Source organism: Salvelinus fontinalis, chromosome 32 (genome assembly GCF_029448725.1).
Source record: "Salvelinus fontinalis isolate EN_2023a chromosome 32, ASM2944872v1, whole genome shotgun sequence".
In the NCBI taxonomy this organism is placed as follows: Eukaryota; Metazoa; Chordata; class Actinopteri; order Salmoniformes; family Salmonidae; genus Salvelinus; species Salvelinus fontinalis.
Window position 1 is genome coordinate 22700565 of NC_074696.1, and position 27802 is coordinate 22728366.

The following is a 27802-nucleotide window of genomic DNA, read 5'->3' on the forward strand; positions in this document are numbered from 1 at the left end:
GACGATGAAAACCAGGCACTTTCAAAGTCATTTTATTTGTATTTACAATTGCCTTGAGTGTTAATATACACAGGACAACCTTATTGGGCCTTCAACAGTGTTCCAGTCCCAGACAAAAAAAGTGGGGTGGGAAAACAAGTCACTTCAATGTTTAATCATCAAGGTTTTTTTCTACAGAAGATAGTCACACTAGCTGAGTATTCAAGAAATAACATGATCAAGTTGAGCCAGATATGTCCCTACAAAGCTGTGCCTTCATAGCTCCTTGCATTTGACAGTTGAAATGTAAAACACTACAATGACAGCCAACAGAGACTGGTCAAAATGCACTTATAAAATGGTACATAGTTCTTAGTCTTCAACACAAATCCAAGGGAAATGCAAAAAGCAGACCCAGCTTTTTTTTTTAACAATCAATTTTTGTAGCAACAGAGTACTTTAAATCAGAAACCATCTCTGATAGAAATACATGCACCGTAAACACCTAACATAAAACAAACTAAATCATACCAACCAAAAGGGTGAAAGGCAAACAAAACTAAAGATGATCTAATGATCAGTTCAACAATAAAAGGGATTTTGGTTTGGGTATGCTGACTTCCAAATGTGTGTCAACTTCACAAAATGCCATGTCCAGAACACCCTTCCATTCTAAAGGATCTAATTCATAATTTTACAATGCATCCATTTCCTCTTAACTCCATTAGGTAGTAACATGTACTGTTTTAGGAGAACATACACCAAACATACTGCAAGTCTATATACATGCTTCACCATAGGCGGTGGATCTGGGCACCATTCAAAGTACCATGTGATACAGATTTGATTGTCTAAGCAGTAAAAGCCAGTCACAGCGACTCAGAAATGCTACGTGACAGCATTGGGATTCAGTTTTCAACAAAGGGAAGGATGCTATGACTTGGTGAACAAAGCTGCGAATCGTCTTTAAAGGAGAGAATTTCCGCTGTAACATGTCATCGGCAGGACAATCAAAACAAGAAAATAAAACTTATTAAAAAGGAAAAAAATACATTATTCACATACAGTAAGCTTTTCAGTGCTACTGATAGTTACAAATAAAAGATTTCAGCACCGATTAATGACGGTAAAAAAAGGTATTAGTAAAATAACACTTAAACTAAAGTGTAACAACAACCATGTTTGATAAATGCATTTAACACAACTTAAGTATTTCCCTTAGAGATGATATATTCATATACAATATAGATGGCTAAAAAGGCACAATATAAATATGTACAAGACACTCTAGAAAGATGCAAACAAATACACAAAGAACACATTCTTAACGGTCAAGCTGCAGGGGTGTGTAAAACTGGCAAATCTTCAGGCTCAGTATTGTTTAGTCCTAATCTCACACAGACCAGGGTTTAATAATATCAACCCTCTAACCACCTCTCTTGACCAGCTAGCTACATGCGGCAACAAAATGTCCCTTGAAATATAGACCAGTTAATAACAGGCATACCATTACCACTGACCAGAAATGTATTGCACGATCATCCCTGTTTTCCCCCCCAATATGTATAATGACGAGGGTAGATCGACTAACTACACTGCAAACAGACAGCGGCTGTATATTTTTTGGGCATCCCAGCTAGTTCACAGATGAATTACCAACTTGGGGACATATCTTTGTATGCTGCTGTTTCTCTATTCAAAATGTGACGATAGGAAAATCTGTGGTATTTGGAAACTGATGTCACACTTGGGAAATAATTCAACACATATTTTTGGTAAGTTACCCACCACATTGAAATAATGGTATCTGGGCTTGTGTGTGACCCCGCACCATACAAATCAACTATAGGTTGATTTTACAATTGCGACCTAGACACAATTCCATTTATCAATGACTCAAGCAGTTGATCTTTGTGATGGAAAATATCTGTCATGCGAGGTAATCAGGACCACATTGATCAGACAAACCTCCTGTGACTTGGTCTAACATAATTTCCAGTATTGAACAATAACAACAATTGCATTGTATCTTAAACAACATGTGATTGAATTGTGCCATTTGCCATTCCGTTCAGCGAACTGCTTTTAAATGCTATTTGTCAAGTTTAAGTCCCTTTGCAGGAATTCAAGGACACTTAGGGCTGTGCTCTGAGGAACAGTTAGCCCAGTGGGGACAGCCTCTAAAAGGTTATGTATACATGTACACACATTGAACTTCAGCACAATGCTGAAGAAATTACACATTGTTTTGAAGGCCCATCCTTGGTCTTTTAAAGTTAATTTACAGAAAGGCCTGGTTTGGCTTATCTTAGGTAATACAGCAACCTGGGGTCCATAGATATCATGCAGTGAAGTACAGGCTAGGTTCTTCATTGAGTCATTGTCTTTGCCACACATCAGTTTATGTAAAAAGACCACAGAAGACTGTTAGGCTGTTGAAGTCTGACACAGTGGCGAGGTCGGGACAGCTGAAAGAAGGGTGGTTTTATAATGAGCATTCTATCAACACAACATTCTATCTCCATGGAGGACATTGTAAGTACTAGAGTATAGCTAGTAGAAAGGTTACATCCAGAAGGCAATTGAAGGTCATTACTAAGTAGCCATCTCATCATATGCTTAGAAAAACTAAATCAATTACCAACCCCACTCAATGCTGCCTCAGTAACATTGAATTCTGTTTTCAAGCTTTGGAATGAGTGCAAAATAACCTAAAAATGATAAAAATAATTAATTTAGTGACATTATCCTTTCATGTATAGCTACTGAGGGCTCTAAAACAATCCAAAGCGTCCGTCCGTGATGCCCGACATTGCTGCAGACCTTTGCTTTGGTCGATCCACGAATGAGAGACAGCGTGCATCCCAAATGGCACCCTTTTCCATATATAGTCACTACTTAGTCAAAAGTAGTGCACTGCATAGGGAATATGGTGTCATTTGGGATGAACACAGAGGAACAACAGCCTGTGGGTTGTGGAGCCAGAGGTTTGTCTTCTTCCCTTTAGTTGTGTCCTCTCTGACTGCTGTGCCCAGTGCCAGGATAGCTGCCATAGGGAGAGTGCTGCTGGGCAGGAGCCCTGCATCAGAGAGTATATCTGTCCAGTCTACTTCCCAACCACTGCCATCCCCAAGTCCACCTCAGTTCAGTCCATGGCCATCACACTGGGGCAAGAGTAACTCACTAGGGCCAGCAGGTGTGTAAGGGTGTGTGTGTGTGTATTTCAGAGGGCTGGGGTGGAGCCGAGTACCTAATAATAATAATAAAGAAAAGAAGTCACTCCACAAGCGAACAGTGGTGTGACTGACTGTTTCCCTCTGTGTCAGACCTCTATCCCTTCCGCTCTACAAGAAGTCGAGCTCCAGAGCTTGGTGCAGGGATACTAGGTCCCCGTGGGTGGAGATACGCCAGAAAGGCATGTTGTGCTGCAAAAACAGAGCAGAGATGCCAACAGTAAAATCAATACACCAAGACTAATTTACTGGAGTGTTGAGTGTAAATGGTGAATTACTGCCAGCTGTTTGTTCAGTCTTAATACCTTGTAATATGCAGCTGATACCCAAATACACATAGGCCTACCTGTTTTGCTGCAAATTCCTCATCACGGCCATCTCCTACCACCACATAGGTCACCTTCTTCCCAAAGCGAGAGACGATGCGCTCAAAGCAGCTCTCTTTCCCTACAGAAAGACCACAGCAAAATCATAAGTAAATAGTCACAAGGATACACACTAGTAGATTGACTTTCAGCTGAGATACTCAAATGCTGGATTTAATCCATTTCATCCACCTTGGATCAAATACAAATCCTTTAAACCCCACGGCTATGGAGAACATGGGTTAAGGTCTGTGTGTTAGTTTACCTATCTTGGTGGCACTGTAGATGTTCTCTATGGGGAAGACGTCCCCCAGGCCGTAGAGCAGCACCTTGGCCAGAGCAGGCACCAGCTGGGTGGTCGTCACCAGGACATTCATACACTTACCCCTGTGGACACGGATGCACACACAGTGAGTCAGGCCACAATAAACTCCACTACTATACACTTCCAAATTTCAGTAAAAATAAATAAAAACCCATCAAATTACACTGTAAAATAAGAACATAGAATGTCTAAAATGGCAAACTCACTGTGCTGACCTGGACTGGATGAGCAGCAAGGATTTGAGTGCCGTACTAAGCCAGGCGTCCGTCACATTTTCCATCTCAGACTGCAGTCGAAGGAGCAGCTCCCTCTTCATGGGACTCAGCAGGCCTGGAGGAGAGCAGAGGAGTTAGATGTGTTATTACCAGGAAAGGCCCAAGAACACAAATATAGCATCACTCATTTCTTGCATTGATGCCGTATATAAAAACAATACCATCAGAGCAGGGCGTTTAGAGGTTATTACCACAGAAACCAGGAGATGGCGCAGGAACACATTTACAACCTCCCCATCGTCGCCCTATTCTTTTTCCATCTATTGGAATGTGGCTTTAGGTCTGGCTGTTATATCAATGTCTGGTTAGATTCTACATTCCAGGATGCTGCACACAACAAAATGACTGCACAAACAGGAATATTCCTCCCAGGCGATACTATGACAGGGCAAGAGTACACAAAAGCATCCAGTTTTTATTTGAACAATGCATCAACTTTAAGTAATATTGCGGATATTAATATTCAGATGTCATCAGTGTTTGGACGCCGTGCCCTAAGGGTTTCCCAGTAAGTCACAGACCGGTGATTAGTCCAAATTTGAAGACAAACACAGTTGTCACACATCTCACCTCCCACGTTGCATTTGTATCCGTTGTAGAGATCCTTTAGACGGCGGTAGCGGAAGGCCAGTTTCCTCATCCACTCCACTCCACCCTGGACTCCTGTAGTGGCCCCTGGGGCCCCTCCACCACTGGGGCCGTTGAAGCCGTCCGCCAGGAAGTTATAGGTGCTGATAGGAGGAGGATGAGAGGATTGTATGTGGCGAGCGAGGAAATTAGGGTCACTGAGTCACTACCGTTTCCTGATATAAGCATCACAAATCCTCATTATTTAGCTAAATAGTATGGCCTTTTGCATTTACTGGTTGTTTCCAGCAGCATCATAACTGAAGACATGTCCATACCTCAGATCCTGTCCATTGTCATCAGAAGCCATGTCTTCAACATGGACCTGGTCACACTCCTCCAGGTCATTGAAAAACAGGTGCGTGTCTGCCAGCTCGAAGATCAGCTCCTCCATCTGAAGACCCAGGTTCAATACTGTGGCAGGGTCCTACACAACCCCAACAGGACAGAGGTTATATTCATATCAATAGAAATCTTACCACATCAGAGAACTTCTCTCTATTATACAGATGTGTAAAATAATAGATTACAGAGCAAAACATGATAGTTGTGATTTCCCCAATGTTTCTTCATTCCCAAAGACACACCTTGCCAAACTTCTGAGCGAAGGAGCCGGTGAGCAGAGAGTGGAAAATTATGATGGTCTCATCCAGATCCCAGAGAAAGACTCTCTGAAAGAGACGGGAGAGGAATGAGTCAGTTACTAAAAGTCAGTAACTAAAGAGTGGGATTAATCAGAAATTATTCAATTTATAAAATTACATGAACATGTAAAAACGAAATAACATGTTGTAAAGCAGATACATAAATAACAAAGACAATTAAAGAACCAGTCACCTGAGTAGCTGGTTAATTTGTAAGTCTGTATATGAATGACTGCATTTTTAAACAGTCTGAGGTGGGGTTTTTGAAGTGTTTTTTAAATGTATGCTTTGGCCACATACGAGGATAGGATGAGTCAACAACATTATTTGGGTACGAGTTAACAGAACATTTAAAAAGTGATATTTTCACTGGAAAGTTACTTTAAAAATAACTTCATCCAAGTAGCTGGTAAATTTGTATGTGACTGGGTGAGTAAGTGGTTGTGCATCTCTGTTCATGTGGGTCCTATAGTTACCTCAAGGTCGTTGTCAGTGGGCTGGTTGCTGTCTGATTTCTTGGCCTTCCCCTTGGCCTTGCCAGCAGGGTTCCTCCTCCCTGCCTCATCCTGGTCCCGGGCCCCTGTGGGGAGAGCCACACCTGCCGGGAGGGCCACTCCGGTCGGGAGGTTCTCACGTGGAGACGCGTCTGAGGGAGATGGCAGACAGGTTGTGGATTGATAGTTGACAATTCAGTTGAGCACTGACACATTCTCCTATGTTTCTGAATGTTGAACACCTCAGCCTAAATGGCCTAACAAGCCGGTAATCAAAGCAATGTTGATAACACATTAACTACTGGATCCCAGTGTTATCCATCCAGCTATATTCTAAACATGGAACTGACATTCATCCGGTAAGGCAGTGTGACACCGATAACGGGAGTTATCAAAAGTACCTATAGATACCTGCATGGTCATAAGGTAAGACTAAGGTTGCATTTATTTTATGTATTAGTCGTCAATGTTTTGGTGTCAAACTGGTGGCAGTAGTGAAATACGTCAATCAATGGAAGAGTTGCAGAGTTAATTGAAAATTATGAAATTGTTGATTAGATGTTTTTTTAATTAATTAGGATATTTTCTCTTGAATCATATTGGCCTATCTACTAGAAAAACTAATGGACACTGATAAACAATGAATACTATATAAGAATACATTTGTTAAAAGTTATTCAAGTATAAATTACCAAAGTTACCATAGATTGCTATTGATTCTGTTAATTACCAAAATAACGTTAACTTTTGTAAACTACCGGTAGCTTTGTAACCCTAGGTAAGCCGGTACTAGCTATTGTTATGAAGTAAGGCTGAAGTACCTGTAGTGCTGGGCAGTCCAGCGGAGGCACTGCCCTCCGTCTTGATGGCTGGATAGCCAGCCACACCAACACTGGATCCATTCCCTTCGCTATTGGGCTGGCCGGCGAGCAAGTAGCTAGGAGGCGGGGCGTAGTACTGAGGGAACTGGCCCTGGCCCAGAGAGTTATAGCTGCCGAACTCCTGCAGCATGAGAGACACATACAGAGAAGGGACATGAAACAATCAAGGATGGATTTACAGGCCGTGTCCCACAGGGCTCTGGTCAAAAGTATGGCAGTTGTGAGGCAGCCATACTCCATCAGACATACTCCGTAAATGCATTGTGCCTTGACCCTGCACCGCACTGAAGGCTCTGTGTAGAGATTTTGGTCTTGCCGTAGGTTGTAACTTTACATATGCTCCAGTGACGTTTTGCTACAGAGACGAGGGCAGTTGCAGTGACCATATTAGCACCACACCGGCAGTCATGACCGGAGTAAAATTCTACATGAAAGTTGAGTCACGGTAATCTCCTCTTATGCACTCTAGACATGCCTTAGTAGTAGCCTATCCAACTGGCTAACGATCATCAGGTCCTAATGGTCTGCTACTCAGGGCTCTATTGTCCCTCTAACCACTGACAATGCAAAGGAAAAATCACATCAAAATCCCACCTCATTGTGATTGATAAATTCAAAGAAAGAAGTTCAACAATAGGTTGAAACGGAGTAGAACACATGGCCATTCTGGATGATGTTTCAAAGCCTAACAACAACAACAACAAAAAAAAAATGGACAGCGCTTTCTAAGGAGACGATTCATTCAAAAATACACATATGCATATTAGAGCTTATTAATAAGCATAGGCCTATATAAGCCCAAGCCCCCCCTCCCACCAAAAAATGATTGGGCCATTATACAATACATAACCAACAAATAATACACATGGCAGAAAAACATTTAAAAAAAATACTGATTCAAGATATCTTTGGTATATGGTCTAGCCTACATTAAACAAATTCTGATTTAGCCTACACTTAGTGAATTTGTTTAAGATTTTGAATAGCTTAGTAATAGGGATTTTTATTTTAATAATGAACAGATTTGACAGATTACCTTTAGCTACAGATTATCTCACCACTCTGAGTTTCCATCTACTTCATTCCTTTCTCCAGCGCACAGAGGGGGGCTGTCAACAGTTTCATGAAAAATGTTTTGTGAAAACATGTTACTATCGATGTTCCCCAACAGATTTCACTTGGTTTCTCAAATTAAGCACTGGGTAGCTGCTGGAACAGGGTTGGAGAGCCCATGGCATACAGAGTTTGCGCGGAATATCACCCGTGGCGCAGCGAAATTACCGGAGTAGCCTAACCAAACATGAGTGAAGAAAAAAAAACTTACCGTCAGGGAAAGTGGCCTCCATTCGCTATTTCAGTGCATAAGGATGACATGTATTTTTTTGTCTTGACCCTGTTCCTGCCCATTTGATAACGGGCCATTCTAAATTTATTTTACATATTGGTAAAGACAAGATTAAATTGAGAATAGTCTGATGGGTGAAAATATGATCACTTGAGAGAACAGTATGTGCAACCTGAGGCAAGGAACAGAGAGCAAACTTTTTTTGTAACTTTCTCAAAATGATCAATAGCCTATAGTCGTATTATGCAGCTCAAATATTTGGATTTCTAAGGCCTTCTAATGTTTGTATCATTTATGACAAAAGTTATTTTATTTAGCTAAGTTCAATTAGATGATTCATACAATAAAGGTAGCCTAGTGGTTAGAGCGTTGGACTAGTAACCGAAAGGTTGCTAGATCGAATCCCCGAGCTGACAAGGTAAAAATCTGTCGTTCTGCCTCTGAACAAGGCAGTTAACCCACTGTTCCTAGGCCGTCATTGTAAATAAGAATTTGTTCTCAACTGACTTGCCTAGTTAAATAAAGGCAAAATACATTTTTTTGAATATATAATAGTGGCACTGGACTTATACGCATATTTGGTCAGCTAAATGAACAAGCCTACAGCCTATGGCATAGTGTATAGTCAGATAACATACAGTAAAGCCAACTCATTCTGTTCTGAAAATAAAACAAAAACATGATTTTTTTTTCTTTAGACCACCTAAAATAAATAATGAATGTATTGTGATGGTGTTTATTAAATTGATTTATTAGACTTTAAATGTAGATGTTCCAAAAAGGCACATATCAGTGGCTTGTATGCTGCTTGTATGAGTGGAGCCTTGAGATGCTAAACATGTTTATGTTAATTAATGGTAAATTACTGTGAGACCAGCAGACTTTTGCATGACAATAACCAGCTGCCAAAATTTCATGACCCCGACAGCCCTAATAGAGACGTTCAGATAAATGTTTTTGCTTTTGAGGCCCTAATTTCCCTGGTCAAAGCTAGCCAGTCCTTACCTGGTGAGTCACTGTAGGTGTAGCCGTGGTAGCTGAGGGGATGTTAGTGTACACACTGGATGTAGTGAAACTGGAGCCTGGCAGAGAGAAAACAGACACCTCAAACATTGGAAAAGCGCAGACAAGAATTAATACTTCATCTCAATCCATTTCAATGAATAGATCATTCACACCAGTGAGCGCAGTAACTGTAGTAGTGAAAAGAGCAAAAACACATCTGCATAAATCATAGCACCGATTTCCTTGTCCAGTAAGCTTGTGCCTGACTTGCACTATGGGACTGTTCAGAACCGTAATGTGCTGGGTTGGATATTTTCCTTCCACATTGCCTTTTCCAGAACAGTTAGAGCAACTATTGTGGATGCGTAACCAGGCCAGGCCAGCCCAGCACAGCTTGGCTCAGTTTGGTCCTGTAGTGTGAATCAAGCATTGGTTGGAAATATTATTATAGGAAGTGCACCCTTATTGGCGTTGACAGAAAGCGGATGTTTCCGGTTTTCAGGAACACTATTTTCAAACTAACTTCCATTTGCGCTCAATAACAGAAGTAGGGAATCCTCTCAGGCGTCTGTCTACATCTGCTACGTTAGGTTATATGATGTGAGTCAGGGTGGTGAGATTGATAGATGGCGATGGCTTGCCTTGGCTGGGGTATGAATAGTGCACCTGGCCTGGCTGGGTTGAGGTATATGCAGAGCTGAAGCTGAGAAACCCAGGCTGGCCAACAGAAGGCACTGCATCAGGCAGCCCTGTCTCTGTCTTAACGCCTGGCCACATAGCACCTGAGGGAGGGATGGACAGAGAGAGAGAGAGAGAGAGGGGGAGAGAGGGAGCAAAAGGTAGGAGAGGGAGTTGTAAAAGGAAATTTAAAAAAGATGTAGAGAAGGAAAAGAGTTAAAGAAAGACCTTTCAGTCAAAGGAGTGAAACTTATTGGAAATTTTAGGGCATTTGAATCAGTGCAAAAGCTTGACGTAGCGTAACAAGCGTAATAATGAACGAACAGAAGCGTAGTGTTGGGTTATTGTGCAGGTAATGTTAAGAGAAGACCAGGGAGGTGAATAGTGTTTGTGTGTGTGTGAGAGAGCGAGAAAAGACTGACCAAATGGTGGGAGGCCGTAGGTCTGTCCTGCCTGGGGGAAGGCGGTGTACACAGTGGACTGGGTCAGAGGAGGGAAGGCCACCTGGCTGCTGTACGACGTGACAGCTGGGCTGTGGGATAGACGGGGACTGTGAGAACTACTGGAGGAAAACTATCTTCCCAATAGCATGCAGTGGAGAGCTGGGCCCGCATTGATCAATTGTCTCAGTGTAGAAGTGCTGATCTAGGATCAGGTCCGCCCTTGTCCATGTAATCTGATGCATGATGATTTAAAAGGCCAAACTGATCCTTGAGCAGAACTCATACCCTGAGACGCATTGTGAATATGGTCCCTGGGCCCCCATTTATCAAGTGTCTCAGATAAATAGTGCTGATCTAGGATCAGTTTGACATTTTAGATCATAATAGTTCAGATTATTATGGACAGGGCGGACCGGATCCTAGATCAGCATTTCTACTTTGAGACACTTGATAAATATAGGTCCTGACCAGAACTTTTTAATGTCTAGAGTTTCCACAGACAGATTCTTACATTAACATTTATACAGTAGAACTAGAAGTCATCACACACTGATTACTTCTGGCTGCACAAGGCATTTCCCTGCGGGAACAATAAAGTTTGAATTGAACTGTCATGCAAGTCCCAACATACAAGTAACCCAGTGTTTCCCAATCCTGGTCCTGGGAACCCAAAGATGTACAAATTTTTGTCCTATCCCTAACACACTTGACTTAACAAATCAACTCCTCATCAAGCCTTAGATTATTATTATTTTTTTTTTTAATCTGTTGTGTTAGTGTTAGGAATACAATTTAAAAAATGCACCCCTTTGGGTCTCCAGGACCAGAAAACACCGAATAACATATGACAGCAGACGATACTCACCTGCTTCCATGGTAGATGTGGGAGTTATATTCAGAGGCTGTTGTCATGGTGAGCTCTTTGCAGGTCACTGCTGTAAAAACATGAACAATGGTAGCCAAACCTCAGCTTAAACACATTTTACAAAACATGTTCTCACTATGACAAATTAAAAGCTTGTGTAGACCCAAGGAGTGTTGTGCTCGTACCGGCGTGTGCAGGGCAGCGTTTTCCAAACTCTGTCCTGGGGACCCCAAAGGGTGCACATTTTGGGTTTTGCCATAGCACTACACAGCTGATTCAAATAATCAAAGCTTGAGGATTTGAAACCAGCTGTGTAGTGCTAGGGCAAAACCCAAAAGGGGCACCCCTTGGGGTCCCCGGGACAGAGTTTGGGAAACCCTGTGTAAGATGTTGTGCTCATACCAGTGTGTGTGTAGGGGTTCATGGACTCGTCACAAGCCTGGGGCCCTGCTCCTCCTCTGTCTGAACCAGACTGGTCCCTGCTCCCTGAAATCAAAAGACAACAGTCAACCATCTACACCAATGAGTGAACTACCACTTATGTTCACTAACGCCATCTACAAGTTTCATCTATTCCTTATATGCTCACACACAATAGATCAGGGCATAAAATGAACACCTACCAAATGTGGGTAGATTTAGGTATTTGCGGGTAAGAATGTCTATTTCACCAGCTACTTTGGCGGGTGGTCAATTTGCAGGGCTCTACAGTGAGAGCAGTACATTCGCAAATGTGAATAATATACAAAAGTCAAGTAAGAGCACTAGAAGTCGGCCGATTTCAAGTTCATAACAAATCGGTAATCGGCCTTTTTGGCCGATTACATTGCAATCTACGAGGAGACTGCGTGGCAGGCTGACTACCTGTTACGCGTGTGCAGCATCAAAAGGACCTCGTGGCTGCAAGAAGCCAAGGTAAGTTGCTAGCTAGCATTAAACTTAGCTTATAAAAAACAATCAATCTTCACATAATCACTAGTTAACTACACATGGTTGAGGATATTACTAGGTTAACTAGCTTGTTCTGCGGTGCATATAATCAATGCGGTGCCTGTTAATTTATCATCGAATCACAGCCTACTTCAACTTCGCTCAACGGGTGATGATTTACCAAAAGCGGATTTGCGAGAAAAAAAAAGCACAATCGTTGCACAAATGTACCTAACCATAAACATCAATGCCTTTCTTAAAATCAATAGACAAGTATATTTTGTTAAACCTGCATATGTAATTAAAATAAATTCATGTTAGCAACTTTTATTGTGTCACTTCTCTTGCGTTCAGTGCAAGCAGAGTCAGGGTATATGCAGCAGTTGGGCTGCCTGGCTCGTTGCGAACTGTGTGAAGACAATTTCTTCCTAACAAAGACCGTAATTAATTTGCCAGAATTTTACATAATTATGACATAACTTGAAGGTTGTGCAATGTAACAGCAATATCTAGACTTAGGGTTGCCACCCATTCAATAAAATACGGAACGGTTACGTATTTCACTGAAAGAATAAACTTTTTCTTTTCGAAATTATAGTTTCTGGATTTGACCATATTAACGACCTAAGGCACATATTTCTGTGTGTTTATTATATTATAATTAAGTCAATGATTTGATATTTGACAGAGCAGTCTGACTGAGCGGTGGTAGGCAGCAGCAGGCTCGTAAGCATTCATTCAAACAGCACTTTACTGTGTTTGCCAGCAGCTCTTAGAAATGATTGAGGCACAGGGCTGTTTATGACTTCAAACCCATCACCTCCCGGGATTAGGCTGGCAATACTCAAGTACCTATAAGGACATCCAATAGTCAAAAGGTATATGAAATACAAATGGTATAGAGAGAAATAGTCCTATAATAACTACAACCTAAAACTTCTTAACTGTGAATATTGAAGACTCATGTTATAAGGAACCACCAGCTTTCATATGTTCTCATGTTTAAGTTCCATGCTCAGAACGTTAGCTTTTTATATGGAACATATTGCACTTTTACTTTCTTCTCCAACACATTGTTTCTGCATTATTTAAACCAAATTGAACACATTTCATTATTTATTTGAGACTAAATTGATATTCTTTATGTATTATATTAAGTTCAAATAAAACTGTTCATTGTTCATTCAGTATTGTTGTAATTGTCATTATTACAAATATATATATATAAAAATTGGCATCTGCTTTTTTTGGTCTGCCAATAAATCGGTATCGGCGTTGAAAAATCATAAGTGGTCGACCTCTAATGAGCATGTGCGAGTTAGAACAATTCTGCAGTAGCTGTTTTCAACGTATGTCAGCTGTTTTGTTTCATAGCTAATCGCACAAAGAAATAGGAATCCTATATCTCACCTCACGCAACAACACCACTGCCTGCCAGTAAAGTGCAGTGCTGATAGATTCATTTTGAGGCACTGCGCACAGCAATAAAAGTTGGTCTAATTTACTCTAAAGTCTTCAAAGTGAGACTTTGTCCTCGTGTTTCTTGGCTATTTACAGTTTTTCTACAAGATCGGTTGTTTTTCAACGTTAGTTTGAGTCTACTGCTTCAACCAATAGCGAAGAGACGCCCTAGTCATATCCCAAGTCACTTTCACTCAGGACTCTTATAGGGGCAGCTGAACATTTTGTCTCTGATATTTTGGTTTAAAAAATGAAATGAACCAAAAATGAAATGAAATTTAGCAAAGCACGGTCATCCATTTTGTGAGTTGCTTGTAGACTTCGTAATCTACCTGCCACAGGGGCTGGTGGATAAAAAAGTAAATTTTAGGCCCTGCAATAGATGGATGAGTATTTTTTTTAGAGCCATTTATTTCTCAGGCTTTCTTTTATTCAACTCACCTCCATCAAGCTGGGCATTAGACAAGGAGGAGAAGGAGTCGTCCTGATCTCCTGAGCCCAAGAGAGTAGGGGGGCTCTGGTCATCACCACCCAATCCCCTAAAAGAAAAAACATTCATTTACCAAATATCACAAGCCTATTTACTACCCACCGACAGCACTACCTGAGCTAATGAGTCAAGTAAAACTGAACCATCAAACTATTCAGTAATACATTTATCAGTCTAGCCACCATATAGAATCTTTGAAAGGCCGTTAATAAGAACAAACACCACTGTACAACCCACAACAGGAAACAATCACAAAATTATCTTCTAGTGTATGTGAGAATGCTGAAAAAGCTGACAAACCCTCTCAAATGTCTGCTCTTTCAGTCATCTATTATCAGAACATAGATCTCAATCATCCGAAGTGGCTTTCTAGAGACAAAATGGGCCATGTTAAAAAAGCATGTTAGAAATAAACAAACTGACCGTGGCTCTTTATCCAGTCCAACGTTGAGCTCATGCCTTGCCTTCTTGATCTGTGAAAGTAAAACACACACATGAATGACATGTTAACAGTTCTTTAAGTCTTAAAACACCTAGAAACAAATTACGACAGTCAATCAGGTAGTGTCAACTTTAGTGTCTGGGAAGTTGTGAAGTGATGTTAAAGGAAAATCCACTCAAAAACCCAACATTGCCACCAATTCTGTCAACAAGAAGTATATTACAAATCTTTTCCGAGATGTGAGATAATTAACTTGCTATCTGTAGTATCGTATAGATTTGGAATCGTGACATTACGTACTTTCGAGAAAAATAGGCACGTTTCGACATATTCCTTCATTCATTGGATTCCTATCTCCTTTCTATAATATCTCTGGCAACGGCTCCATGCAATGCGCACTGGACTAGAGGCAGACTAATTGGAAAAAAGTGCTAGAACCTCCTTTAAATTACACCTTTCTTGAGGTAGGAATATAGTAAAATATGATCAATGGCTTATTCGAGAGGAGATATCCTCCCGAGTTATGACATTGGCCTGTATTGAAATCGGACATGTACGATAGATGTTTTCGTGATCTAAAAGTAATATTCCTATTATCTTTCAGTGTAGTGAGAGAGATTTTATCACGGTGCTACGTCATACCGGCAGGATTTCTGCCTGCTTTGAACGCCAATAACTCAGATACCCGTGAAAAAACATGAAATGACCCAGGGAATCAATAGAAAATCCCGCAGAGATGCAAAATAAACAAATGTAACATTCAAAATCGGTGAGCCATTCCTTTAAGGTGAATGTCTTGAGTTTCAACTCACCGGCAGTTCAGGCAGGTCCTGCAAGTCATCCATGTCTGCTGAGCCACGTCCTCCTGACATATCTTCACTCTCTTCGTCTGGGGAGGCTGTCCGGACCCTGCTTCACACAAACACGGTATGCCCAGGGTGAGTGGACAGGACCACTGGTTTAAGTAGCCAGCTATGATCCCCTCCCCCCTGACGCATCTCCAGGTGCCCCCCCTACTATCGTAGGAGTTGATCAACAGTGAGGCGTGATGTCGCCTACTGGGGAAGAAGTGATGCACGGTCGGCCTAATCTACTGCAGGGGAGCGGCACGTGCACCGTGGCCCCACCACTCTGGTGTTTACAGTTGGATTAAGGGGAGCGTGCCTCCTTACATGACCTAGCCTACATTTGAGGAAATGTATTCTCTGCGGATTATATGAGCGGCATTAGGTGTTCAGGTGCAAGCTGTCGTATCAATAGGTGGTCCACTGGATAAGATCTAACCTCATTTTCAGCCACAGGCCGCCCCCTTTAGCCTCCTCTCTGTGTGCCCTAGCCATAGAGCCCTGATCTAACTGGCATTTGCGGGAAGAGAAGGGAGAAAATTGTCTTTTAGAATTTCCCATCTGACCTAATTTATCACACACTTGTTAAAGAAAACCGTGCACATGAACAGGATGCCAGCCACCTGAATTATAGGCATAATCGAGGCACGTGTCCCAAAAACACTTATGCAACTATTCCTAGTAAAACGGACCACTGCATATTTTTTAGGAAACATTTTTGTACACCATGCAGCTTACGTCAGATCATCTTGCAACTTTTTCTGTAACGCTAACTTTTGTCAAGGTTTCATATATTCTACAATTGGTTTCTTTTTTCATTGTCAGTAGGCCCATCCATTTTCAGCGTTGATATCCATAACATCTAAGTGTTGATATTGATGGCTCATAGCTTCAGAAGCTTGTGCATTCACCACATTGTGTGCGCTTGTTCTGAGATTTATTTTTCAGACTTTTACTGAAGAAATTGTTGATATTGAAAATGTGTTTTAGCCAAGATTCTCTTAGAAAATGCACACTAAAATGTATTTCTCATATGTAGCAGTACTGTTCTTTATTTCAGATAAGTGTTTATCTTTCTATCAATGATCTTTTAAAATAGTCCTGGGAGTGTATTTTTCTAATTAAAGTGACCTAAAACATACTGACTTCATCCAGTGTCCTGAAAAGTGGATTAGTACATGTATCATTTGCATATTTTGTATGGAAACAGTATCAGAAAAATGATAATAAAAAAAAAACGAAATATTTGTGTTACATTATAAATCAGTTGTATATCTTTACTGTTTTATAGCATTCTTAGTATGAATAATTGTTTTTATATATCCTTAGAGATTAATTTCAATTATTTTATATATCCTTAGAGATTAATTTCAATGATAAATTTAAGCTCTTTGTGTATGAGAAGTAATTATTTAGCGGCCTGCAGTAATGTGTACTCCCTATAACTCAAGGCCTCTCCTGACTGATTAGAAGTTATGTGATATGCAGAGAAATCCTGGGTGATGGAAGAGTACTGAAGTGCATATTTGTGGAAAGGAAGGGGCGAGAGCTAAGGGTGTAAGTGGACACTGCACTGTTTTTACAGTCTTATGTCCAACAATTAAATGTATTTATACATTGAAAAAATTGCTCAGAAAATTTTGGGTTCGAAATAAAACCACAGCCAAATTTAGCCCGCCAGTTGGGAAACCCTGGTGTTTACCTTCAATTGGTTAAGGTTAATTTGGATATATCAAAACGAGAAGAAAAACCCTATTTAGGTTGTCGTGCCTTGCATCAGAGATGCAAACTGGTGAGGGCCCAAAAAGGTGACACCCCCCCCACAGAAAAATGCAAAAAAATCTCTGCTTAGGAGGAAATGCAGGTTTTAACTAATTAAAACAAAGAATATTATCTACATGATCAGCTTGGGTGTAAAATAGTGGTTGAAGTGAACCTAACTCGCAGCTAAAAAATGTAACGAAAGCAATCCAATGTTATTTGTTGCCTAGACTTTACTGCAAAGAGACTCAAGTCTTGAGAAAAAACAATACACTAATATTGCAGTTAGCCATGACAGACTTTATAATAGAACGCTTGTGACCACACACAAATATTGCACTTGGGGAACAAAACATCTTAAGTAGAAATAGAATGAAACAGGCATTCTATTTTTGCTCTATTATAGTGGCCACTATAGACTTCGATTAAGTGCACAAGGCTACATGTGTGCAAAAATAACATTCACTGAGTAAAAAATAAATAAAAATAAGATAACCCCCCTCTCACTCACACGTGTTACTGTCAAGTTCAACACAACAAAAGCAATATCTCTGGGCTACACTGCACATTATTACATTGTACACTTTCTGCCTGTGGACATCTGTTCTACAATGTGCCAGCAAAAGTGAGAAAGTGTGTGGTGTTCCTTTCACCTCTATAGTAGCATCCAGCATAAGCCAGGCCCAGCTCCAGCTACACTTGATCCCTGAATCCACTTGTTTAACAAGCAACGCCTCATTTTCAACTAATTCTCTCATTCTGAAAATTAACCACATACTGTAGAGGGATAACATTAGTTAACAGATAGTGGTTAGTTTGATAGCTAGTTAACATTTCACACAGATTGCCAGGGTCCAGTAAGCAACTAACGTGTTACAACTTTGAGGAAAGGTGTTTTGCTGAAAATCTCCAAACGCGCATCACTCGTTCGCTAATAGCCAGTAGTCATCCAAAGCCCCCCCACCCCCAAACGTATCTCATCGGATCTACACGAATCACGTAGGTCACCCATTTTGGATTCAAAATGGCAAAAGAAGGAAAACCATCTCGGTAGCACTCCACCAATCAGGCCTTTATGGTAGAGTGGCCAGACAGAAGCCACATAACACCCCACTTGGTGTTTGCCAAAAGGCCCCTAAAGACTCTCAGACCATGAGAAACAAGATTCTCTGGTCTGATGAAACCAAGACTGAACTCTTTGACCTGAATTCCAAGCTTCACGTCTGGAGGAAACCTGGCACCATCCCTACGTTCAGGACCTCGGACTGGGGCGAAGGTTCACCTTCCAACAGGACAACAACCCTTGGCACACAGCCAAGACAACGCAGGAGTGGCATCGGGAAAAGTGTCAGTGTCCTTGAGTGGCCCAGCCAGAGCCCAGACTTGAACATCTTTGGCGTGACCTGAAAATAGTTGTGTAGCAAAGTTCCCCATCCAACCTGACAGAGCTTGAGAAAATCTGCAGAGAAGAATGGGGAAAACTCCAAATACAGGTGTGCCAAGCTGTAGCATCATACCCAAGAATAGTCAAGGCTGTAATCGCTGCCAAAGGTAAATGTAACATTTCTTTTTATTATTATTTATATATATATATATATATATATATATATATATATATATATATATATATATATATATCTATATACACTGCTCAAAAAAATAAAGGGAACACTTAAACAACAAAATGTAACTCCCAAGTCAATCACACTTCTGTGAAATCAAACTGTCCACTTAGGAAGCAACACTGATTGACAATACATTTCACATGCTGTTGTGCAAATGGAATAGACAAAGGGTGGAAATTATAGGCAATTAGCAAGACACCCCCTAAAAAGGAGTGATGCTGCAGGTGGTGACCACAGACCACTTCTCAGTTCCTATGCTTCCTGGCTGATGTTTTGGTCACTTTTGAATGCTGGCGGTGCTCTCACTCTAGTGGTAGCATGAGACGGAGTCTACAACCCACACAAGTGGCTCAGGTAGTGCAGTTCATCCAGGATGGCACATCAATGCGAGCTGTGGCAAAAAGGTTGGCTGTGTCTGTCAGCGTAGTGTCCAGAGCATGGAGGCGCTACCAGGAGACAGGTCAGTACACCAGGAGACGTGGAGGAGGCCGTAGGAGGGCAACAACCCAGCAACAGGACCGCTACCTCCGCCTTTGTGCAAGGAGGTGCACTGCCAGAGCCCTGCAAAATGACCTCCAGCAGGCCACAAATGTGCTTGTGTCAGCATATGGTCTCACAAGGTGTCTGAGGATCTCATCTCGGTACCTATTGGCAGTCAGGCTACCTCTAGCGAGCACATGGAGGGCTGTGCGGCCCCACAAAGAAATGCCACCCCACACCATGACTGACCCACCGCCAAACCGGTCATGCTGGAGGATGTTGCAGGCAGCAGAACGTTCTCCACGGCGTCTCCAGACTCTGTCACATGTGCTCATGTGCTCAGTGTGAACCTGCTTTCATCTGTGAAGAGCACAGGGCGCCAGTGGCGAATTTGCCAATCTTGGTGTTCTCTGGCAAATGCCAAACGTCCTGCACAGTGTTGGGCTGTAAGCACAACCCCCACCTGTGGACGTCGGGCCCTCATACCACCCTCATGGAGTCTGTTTCTGACCATTTGAGCAGACACATGCACATTTGTGGCCTGCTGGAGGTCATTTTGGATCCAGGAGGATCCTCTTGATGGGGCTGTCCATATCGGCAGACTCTGATATGGCCATTTCTTAGAGACTCCTTCCCCTCCAGGAGACTGTCAAACATGACGACAACACCAACCCAACGGGTGTTGCTGGGCAGCTCCAATGTGATGCTCTTATTCTTCTCACTTTGCTTGGTGAGATAGATTGCTGCTATAACTTGATGACCCTTCACATATCTAACCTTTTCCTTGTCTCTCTTGTAGTGTTTCTATTGTTTTCATTGCCATGGTGTCCTTGAGGAGCAGATTCAATGCATGAGAAGCACAGCCAATGGGTGTGACGTGAGGGTAGGTCTCCTCCACTTCAGACCAAGCAGCCTTCATGTTCGCAGCATTGTCTGTCACCAGTGCAAATACCTTCTATGGTCTAAGGTCATTGATGACTGCCTTCTGCTCATCTGCAATGTAGAGACCGGTGTGTCTGTTGTCCCTTGTGTCTGTTCCCTTGTAGAATACTGTTTGAGGGGTGGAGATTTAGTTAATTGTTCCTTGCCCACGAACATTCGACCACCCGTCAGAGATGATTGCAATACAGTCTGCTTTCTCTATGATTTGCTTGACCTTCACTTGAACATCCAGCAAATGAGTAGATAAGGCATGTCTGGTTGGAGGGGTGTGTGCTGGTTGAAGAACATTCAGAAATCTCTTCCAATACACATTGCCTGTGAGCATCAGAGGTGAACCAGTTGCATTTACAGCTTAAGCAAGACATTCATCAGCATTTCTCTGACTACATTCCTCCATTGAATCAAAAAACTTCTGATTCCAGGAGGACCATGAGCTTTTGCTATCGATAAGGTGTCTGAATCCTTATTTTCACCTCGAATAGAAGTAGAGGGACTTTTGTCAGAGGTTGCTTGTTGTGAGCACTGAGGGAACTTTATGCACTTGGCCAGATGATTCTGCACTTTTGTTGCATTCTTCACATAGGATTTGGCAAAGTATTTGCACATTTATACAGCTATTCCTTCTACATTAGCTGCAGTGAAATGTCTCCATACATCATATGGCATTTTCCCGTAAAGATTAGAAAAAAAGAGAGAAAAAAAGTTTAAAAATACAATTCCATGTACAGATAAATAGTTAGATTAAACAACTTTTGTAAGATAAATGTTTTAAAATGAAACATGGAAACAGGTGACTTAACACTCAGTGAGCAGGCTCAAGCAAGCTAAAACCCACATGGTAGCAAAAACTAACTAGCAGAAATCGTAAACAAGTTAGAAATGATTTAAACACTTTGCTGTAGGCTACTATTTCCTAGTTAACAAAAAAAAACACGTATGTTATACGAAATATATTCACCCCACCCAGAATTGTAATCAAAACTTACTAGAAAGCATGTAGTCCTTGGCTCAGACAGTGTAGTAGTGTGGGCTCAATTGCATCTCATTAGTGTGATAAATCTTGAGAATCAGCTGTACACGTAATGGAAAAATGCACTGTGCATGCATAGGGTTGCAATTCCATTGAATTGGGGATAGTTTAACCAAAATATGCCACAAAACCTAGAATTGCCTTGTGCATCCCACACAAAAAAAATCACTGTTATAAGCTAACTTTTTTGATGAATTTAAGCAAAATTCCCAGGCTTAACTTCCCATGGAGAAATTCTGGAAATTTACCGTAAAGTTTCAGACACTTTGCAACCCTAAAATAAGGCTGTAACATAACAAAATGTAGAAAACGTCAAGAGGTCTGAATAATTTCTGAACGCACTGTACACTCCCCCCAAGGGGTACTATAGACACACATTAAAAGTTACATTTTATGCATTCTGAGACAGTAAAGTTGTGATATTGCATGCAAATGTAACATCCATAATGCTAGAACTGCCCAGTAGTACTAAGACCAAAAGGCAAAGCTGAAGAATTCAAATGAGGGCACCTTTGACTAAATAAAAAGTCTAAAATATTCCTGTCATTCGCAGTGCAGTGTAAACTTTTTAAAATGTTAAATATGAATTTAATCTGATGGTTTAAAGATTTGCAAACAGCCCTTGCATTTTCTATTGAATTTAGGCATATTATGAATCTGGCCTTTATAATCTAATAGTGTTAAGATCTGGTTTGTGAGACTATTGTGAACCCAATGCAATCTCGGTTGTCCTGACAACCATACAAAAGCTCGAACTACTCACTGCACCTGCTGTCGACATAGGTAACCTGCTGTACCTGTGCTGTACACAGTGATCAGCTGATGTTACCCTATGGTGTTTCCAGTTCTCAGAACCGTCACTAAACTTCTAGCCATCTGAATCACAACACACACAGGCACTGTAGTACGCTTTATGCAAAACAATGAAGCAAGCCTACCTGCTCCACAGACACTGAGGTATGAATCTTTTTTATTTATTATTTTTTAAATAGGCTATACTGTAGTCTACTTCAGGCATCATTAACTAGATTCAGCTGTGGGTGGATTTTTTTGTTGAGCGGATTGTCACGGGGCAAGAACATAATTACAAATAAAAGTGTTGGGCTAAAATAATTATTTCAAGCTTTGCTTACATTTGTATACGATACTTGGGAACAGATTTCTTAAATTAAAATTTTCCTGGTGTTTTTACAGTCTTATGTCCAACAATGAAAATGTAAGTTTATTAAAATTGGGATGTCTCTGTGCTGCCTATGAATATTGTCTTGATAAGTAAACATTGTGTGTATGATGATCTTACTGTTATTATTATTGCCTCCTCTAATAAGACATTGTGACATTTACAGGGGCACTGTGCTGATTTGACTTAATCTTTGTCCAGGAAAACCAGCCCTACAGTGCCTTCAGAAAGTATTCACACCCCTTGACTTTTTCCACATTTTGTGTCACTGGCCTACACACAATAACCCATAATGTCAAAGTGGAATTATGATTAGGAATTTTTACAAATTAATTAGAAATAAAAAGCTGAAATGTCTAGAGTCAATAAGTATTCAACCACTTTGTTATGGCAAGCATAAATAAGTTCAGGAGTAAAAATTTGCTTAACAAGTCACATAAGTTCCATGGACTCACTGTGTGTAATAGTGTTTAACTCATCTCTGTAAGGTCTCTCAGTGGAGCTGTGAATTTCAAACTGATGCAACCACAAAGACCAGGGAGTTGAACATTGAATAACCCTTTGAGCATGGTGAAGTTAATAATTACACATTGGATGGTGTATCAATCCACCCAGTCACTACAAAAATACAGGTCTTTCCCCTCAGTTGCCAGAGAGGAAGGAAACCACAAGGATTTCACCATGAGACCAATGGTGACTTTAAAAACAGAGTTTAATTGCTGTGATAGGAGAAAACTGAGGATAGATCAACAATATTGTAGTTACTCCACAATACTAACTTAAACTACAAAGTGAAATGGAAGCCTGTATAGAAAAAAAAAGAAAACAATTCTGCATTCTGTTTGCAATAAGGAACCAAAGTAAACATGAAAAAAATGTGGCAAAGAAATTACATTTATGTCCTGAACACAAAGTGTTATGTTTGGGGTAAATTCAACACATCACGAGAACCACTCTTCATACTTTCAAGCATGGTGGTAGCTGCATCATGTTATGGGTATGCTTGTCATTGGCAAGGACTAGGGAGTTTAAGAAAAAAGAAAAAAAAGCTGATAAGCTAAGCACAGGCAAAATCGTAGAGGAATACCTGGTCCAGTCTGCTTTCCACCAGACACTGGGAGGCAAATTCACCTTTCAACAGTGGAGTTGCTTACCAAGACAACGTTGAATGTTCCTGAGTGGCCTCGTTACAATTTTTTTATTAAATAGTCTTGAAATCTATGGCAAGACTAAAAAAAATAAATCGGCCATCTAGCAATGATCAACAACCAACTTGAGAGTTTGAAGAATTTGTTCAAGAATAATGTGCAAATATTGTACAATCCAAGAATGCAAAGCTCAGAAGTTTACCTAGAAAGACTTACTGCTGTAATCACTGCCAAACGTGATTCTAACATGTATTGACGCAGGGGTGTGAATATTTATGTAAATTAGATATTTCTGTGTTTCATTTTCAATACATTTACAAACATTTCCAAAAGACACGTTATTGTGTGTAAATGGGCGAGAGAAAAAATATATTCAACCCATGTTGAATTCAGGCTGTAACAACACATTTTCGAATATGTCAAGGCGTATGAATACTTTCTGAAAGCACTGTATACATTTTTTCTGAATAATGTAGCTCATTGAGCTTGATTTGATTCATATTAAAGATAACATATAGGGCCCGTTTCCCAGACACAGATTAGGCCTGAACCTAAAACTAGTCCTGGACAAAAAAAAGCAAGCTCAGCATGTTTTTAGTTCAGGACCAGGCTAAATCTGTGTCAAGAAAACCAGCCCATTGAAAACTGATGTACATTTGGATTCTGTTCTTGCTTCTTTCTGACTCGTGGACTATTGGTAACAAATAACCTACTGTCTAGCTGGATTGCGATAACATCCTGCTATGGTTTAAATTAAATTATTTAAATTAAAAGCTACTCAATTATAATTTTTGGCCTTCATAGTAGTAGCTAGCTAACGCAGGTAAAAACCAATGACAAGCTAGCATTGCCATTATCTGTGGTGGTGGTAGCTATCTGATTTTAACAACGCTAGTATTTACACACTAACGTTACTAGTAGCGTTGCTGGGAATTAACGTTAGCTTGCAAAAAAAAAAACATTAGTCCGCCGGGAAATTAAATTTCAACGTACTCTGTCGAGGGAATTTGAGAAAAAACATCTAAATGGAACAAACGTGAGTCTGTTGTAGACCCATGCAGTTTCTCTCTGCTTACCTCATGGACATGTCAAAATAAAAGTCCCACACAAGTTCTTGCTTTTACGTGTGCAGCAGGTATGGCGCACGTGTAGGATTTTGACATGAAGTTTAGTATATTAGAATCCCCACATGGAGCAGTTACTCTTCCCCAGATCCACATAAAACGTACAGATATTAAGATATAGCTAGGTAAGCAGAGAGGAAGTGAGTCTACAATAGACCCACGTTTGGAATGTCCGTTTAATTTGTTTGTTTTTCTCAATCCCCCATGCATAAGGACCAACACTACAGACAACCGGCAGAGTAAATTTAAATGTAATTAACTTCAGGCTTCCTGCGGACTATGTTTACAAGATAATTATGACATCTGGTGGTAGCTGCTTTTAGTGTGTAAATACTAGCCTTGCTAAAAGCAGCTATGGTGGTGGGTGTCTGAGGCTGACTTTACACTGTAATTTCAATACATTTTGAATGATAAGCGTACAGATGATAGTAAAATAGCTAGCTAATTTTGCCTCCTTGGCAAATCCAAGTTAAATTCTATACAAATGAGTGGGGGGTACTAATAAGTAATTAGCATGCCCAAAACAGGTGTGCTAACGTTAACTGCTACACGCACAACACTGAATCCAACACGGGTTCCTAATTTCTATTAATCTTTATTCAGGAACTGCATTCACGATTAAGTGTTGCTTGCGATGGCACGCTTACTAGAACATTCTACATTTGTAGAGTCAAGGACAGCTTGTGAAGGTGAAGTCCAGTTATTGCTAGCAAATAAGATACCTAGCTAACCGCTAAATTAGCCAAATTACTACGTTACTTAGCCAACGGACTTCTCATTTTAGCAAACTAAGAGGCATTGGAAAGCTATAAAATATGGTTTTATATATTGCAATTAGCTGAGTACCGGGAACATAGCTAACTAGAACGTGTTAGCTAGCGCATAGCAAACTGCATTGTTTTTAGCTAGCTAGCCAACTCTCTCGAGATGCTATGCTAGCTAACGGAGTATTGCCGCAACGTGTTGGAACTTCCCTTCCAAAGATTGAAATCGTTACCGCCGTGGGTCTACATTTTAGTTAGTCAAACTTAACCTTACCATTGGTGTAATGTATTTTTTCTTTAGTCGAATGTCTTCGTACTGAATCCACACCGCTTTGTCTGTTGTTAGACCACTATTTAGCAGGAAGTTTTGATTATTCATGTTACGCCGTGTGCACGGTCCTTGCAATCCGGGATCTTTGGGACGTCACTACCCATCATTGAAGCTGAAATGTTAAATGGATAAGGGGTACTTTAGATATGTTTCCATCAAATTGACTGACTTGTCGCAGATAAAAGGCTGTGCATGATGATGTATGGCACATAAACATACCTTGTGCGTTTAAATTCACATGTACTGAATAAAAAAGACAAGTTAAATGGGTTTCCATCGCATTTTCAACTCTACTAATGGTTCTCACTTTTTGTTGTTGTTGCTTTATATTGCAAGTGTGCCCACTATGGTATTGGCATGTGCGCTCTAGCCAACATTGCGGCTAGAGCGCACATATGTCATCAGAATAAGACACTTGTTATTTATTTGAAAGGAGCATCAAACTCATCAATCAATCATTCAAATGTATTTATAAAGCCCTTTTTACATCAGCTGATGTCACAAAGTGCTGTACAGAAACCCAGCCTAAAACCCCAAACAGCAAGCAATGCAGGTGTAGAAACACCTGCATCATAATTTTGCACTTTCACCACCCTGTGAAGGTCATAATTTATTTAATCTGTAGCATAATAAACTGCATGCTTTCCCAACGAGTCATGGGGGAAGACCACACATCATCGCATGACTCTACATTTATTTTGAATAGACGACAACATTCTGTATACTTCTGGCCCCTCTTTGGACACTGTGTTAACTAACCTCCAGACGAGCTTCAATGTCATACAACTCTCCTTCCGTGGCCTCCAACTGCTCTTAAACGCAAGTAAAACTAAATGCATGCTATTCAACCGATCACTGACCGCACCTGCTCGCCCGTCCAGCATCACTACTCTGGACGGCTCTGACTTAGAATACGTGGACAACTACAAATACCTAGGTGTCTGGTTAGACTGTAAACTCTCCTTCCAGACTCACATTAAGCATCTCCAATCCAAAATTAAATCTAGAATCGGCTTCCTATATCGCAACAACGCATCCTTTACTCATGCTGCCAAACATACCCTTGTAAAACTGACCATCCTACCGATCCTCGATTTCGGTGATGTTATCTATAAAATATCCTCCAACACTCTACTCAACAAACTGGATGCAGTCTATCACAGTACCATCCGTTTTGTCACCAAAGCCCCATACACTACCCACCATTGCGACCTGTACACTCTCCTCGCTTCATACTCGTCGCCAAACCCACTGGCTACAGGTTATATACAAGTCTCTGCTAGGTAAAGCCCTGCCTTATCTCAGCTCACTGGTCACCATAGCAGCACCTACTCATAGCACGCGCTCCAGTAGGTATATCTCACTGGTCACCCCCAAAGCTAATTCCTCCTTTGGTCGTCTTTCCTTCCAGTTCTCTGTTGCCAATGACTGGAACGAACTGCAAAAATCTCTGAAGCTGGAAACACTTATCTCCCTCACTAGCTTTAAGCACCAGCTGTCAGAGCAGCTCACAGATTACTGCACCTGTACATAGTCCATCTATAATTTAGCCCAAACAACTACCTCTTCCCCTACTGTATTTTTTTATTTAGCTCCTTTGCACCCCATTATTTCTATTTCTGCTTTGCACATTTTTCCACTGCAAATCTACCATTCCAGTGTTTTACTTGCTATATTATATTTACCTTGCCACCATGGCCTTTTTTTGCCTTTACCTCCCTTATCTCACCTCATTTGCTCACATTGTATATAGACTTATTTTTCTACTGTATTGACTGTATGTTTTGTTTATTCCATGTGTAACTCTGTGTTGTTGTATGTGTCGAATTGCTATGCTTTATCTTGGCCAGGCGGCAGTTGCAAATGAGAACTTGTTCTCAACTTAAAATAAAGTTAAAATAAAATAAAAATATATATATGCACATCATTTACACCGATATTTCTCGGTGGAAATTTCAGCTTTTTTCATACTGGACACCGATACATAAAAATGGTATCCATACCTTAATCTGACTCTGGGGAAATAGATAAAGGGCCTCAATGCCAAAATCCCAAAGTACCTCTATAGGGATAGGAAAGGTTTGTGGTTA

General features: G+C 40.8%; 1 protein-coding gene across 6 annotated transcripts; it reads right to left on the reverse strand.

The window, feature by feature from the left end:
• Window positions 1–16: 16 nt before the first annotated feature.
• LOC129830933 (eyes absent homolog 3-like) lies at window positions 17–25779 on the reverse strand. Of its 6 annotated transcripts, none has more exons than XM_055893784.1 (18): window positions 25656–25779; window positions 15295–15391; window positions 14464–14513; window positions 13992–14089; window positions 11562–11645; window positions 11160–11229; window positions 10274–10383; window positions 9815–9955; window positions 9174–9250; window positions 6764–6944; window positions 5925–6094; window positions 5392–5475; window positions 5083–5231; window positions 4748–4908; window positions 4118–4232; window positions 3843–3964; window positions 3559–3659; window positions 17–3404 (listed from the first exon to the last, which is right to left on the reverse strand). In XM_055893784.1, the coding sequence occupies exons 2-18, from the start codon at window positions 15352–15354 to the stop codon at window positions 3324–3326; spliced, it is 1854 nt and encodes a 617-aa protein (XP_055749759.1). In that variant the 5' UTR covers window positions 15355–15391; window positions 25656–25779; the 3' UTR covers window positions 17–3323. The 6 variants fall into 6 exon arrangements, with proteins under 6 accessions (XP_055749759.1, XP_055749756.1, XP_055749760.1 ...); XM_055893781.1 differs by having other exon boundaries at window positions 4109–4232; XM_055893785.1 differs by having other exon boundaries at window positions 4109–4232; window positions 14460–14513.
• Window positions 25780–27802: the final 2023 nt, after the last annotated feature.

Bases quoted from the DNA above. Each gene is read 5' to 3' on its own strand.
- LOC129830933 (XM_055893781.1), bottom strand. From the start codon at position 15,354: ATGTCAGGAGGACGTGGCTCAGCAGACATGGATGACTTGCAGGACCTG. The intron at 4,233-4,747 runs GTGAGATGTGTG...GCTCTCCTCCAG, and splicing joins ATACAAATGCAACGTGGGAG to GCCTGCTGAGTCCCATGAAG. The intron at 3,405-3,558 runs GTAGGCCTATGT...CTGTTTTTGCAG, and splicing joins AGGAATTTGCAGCAAAACAG to CACAACATGCCTTTCTGGCG.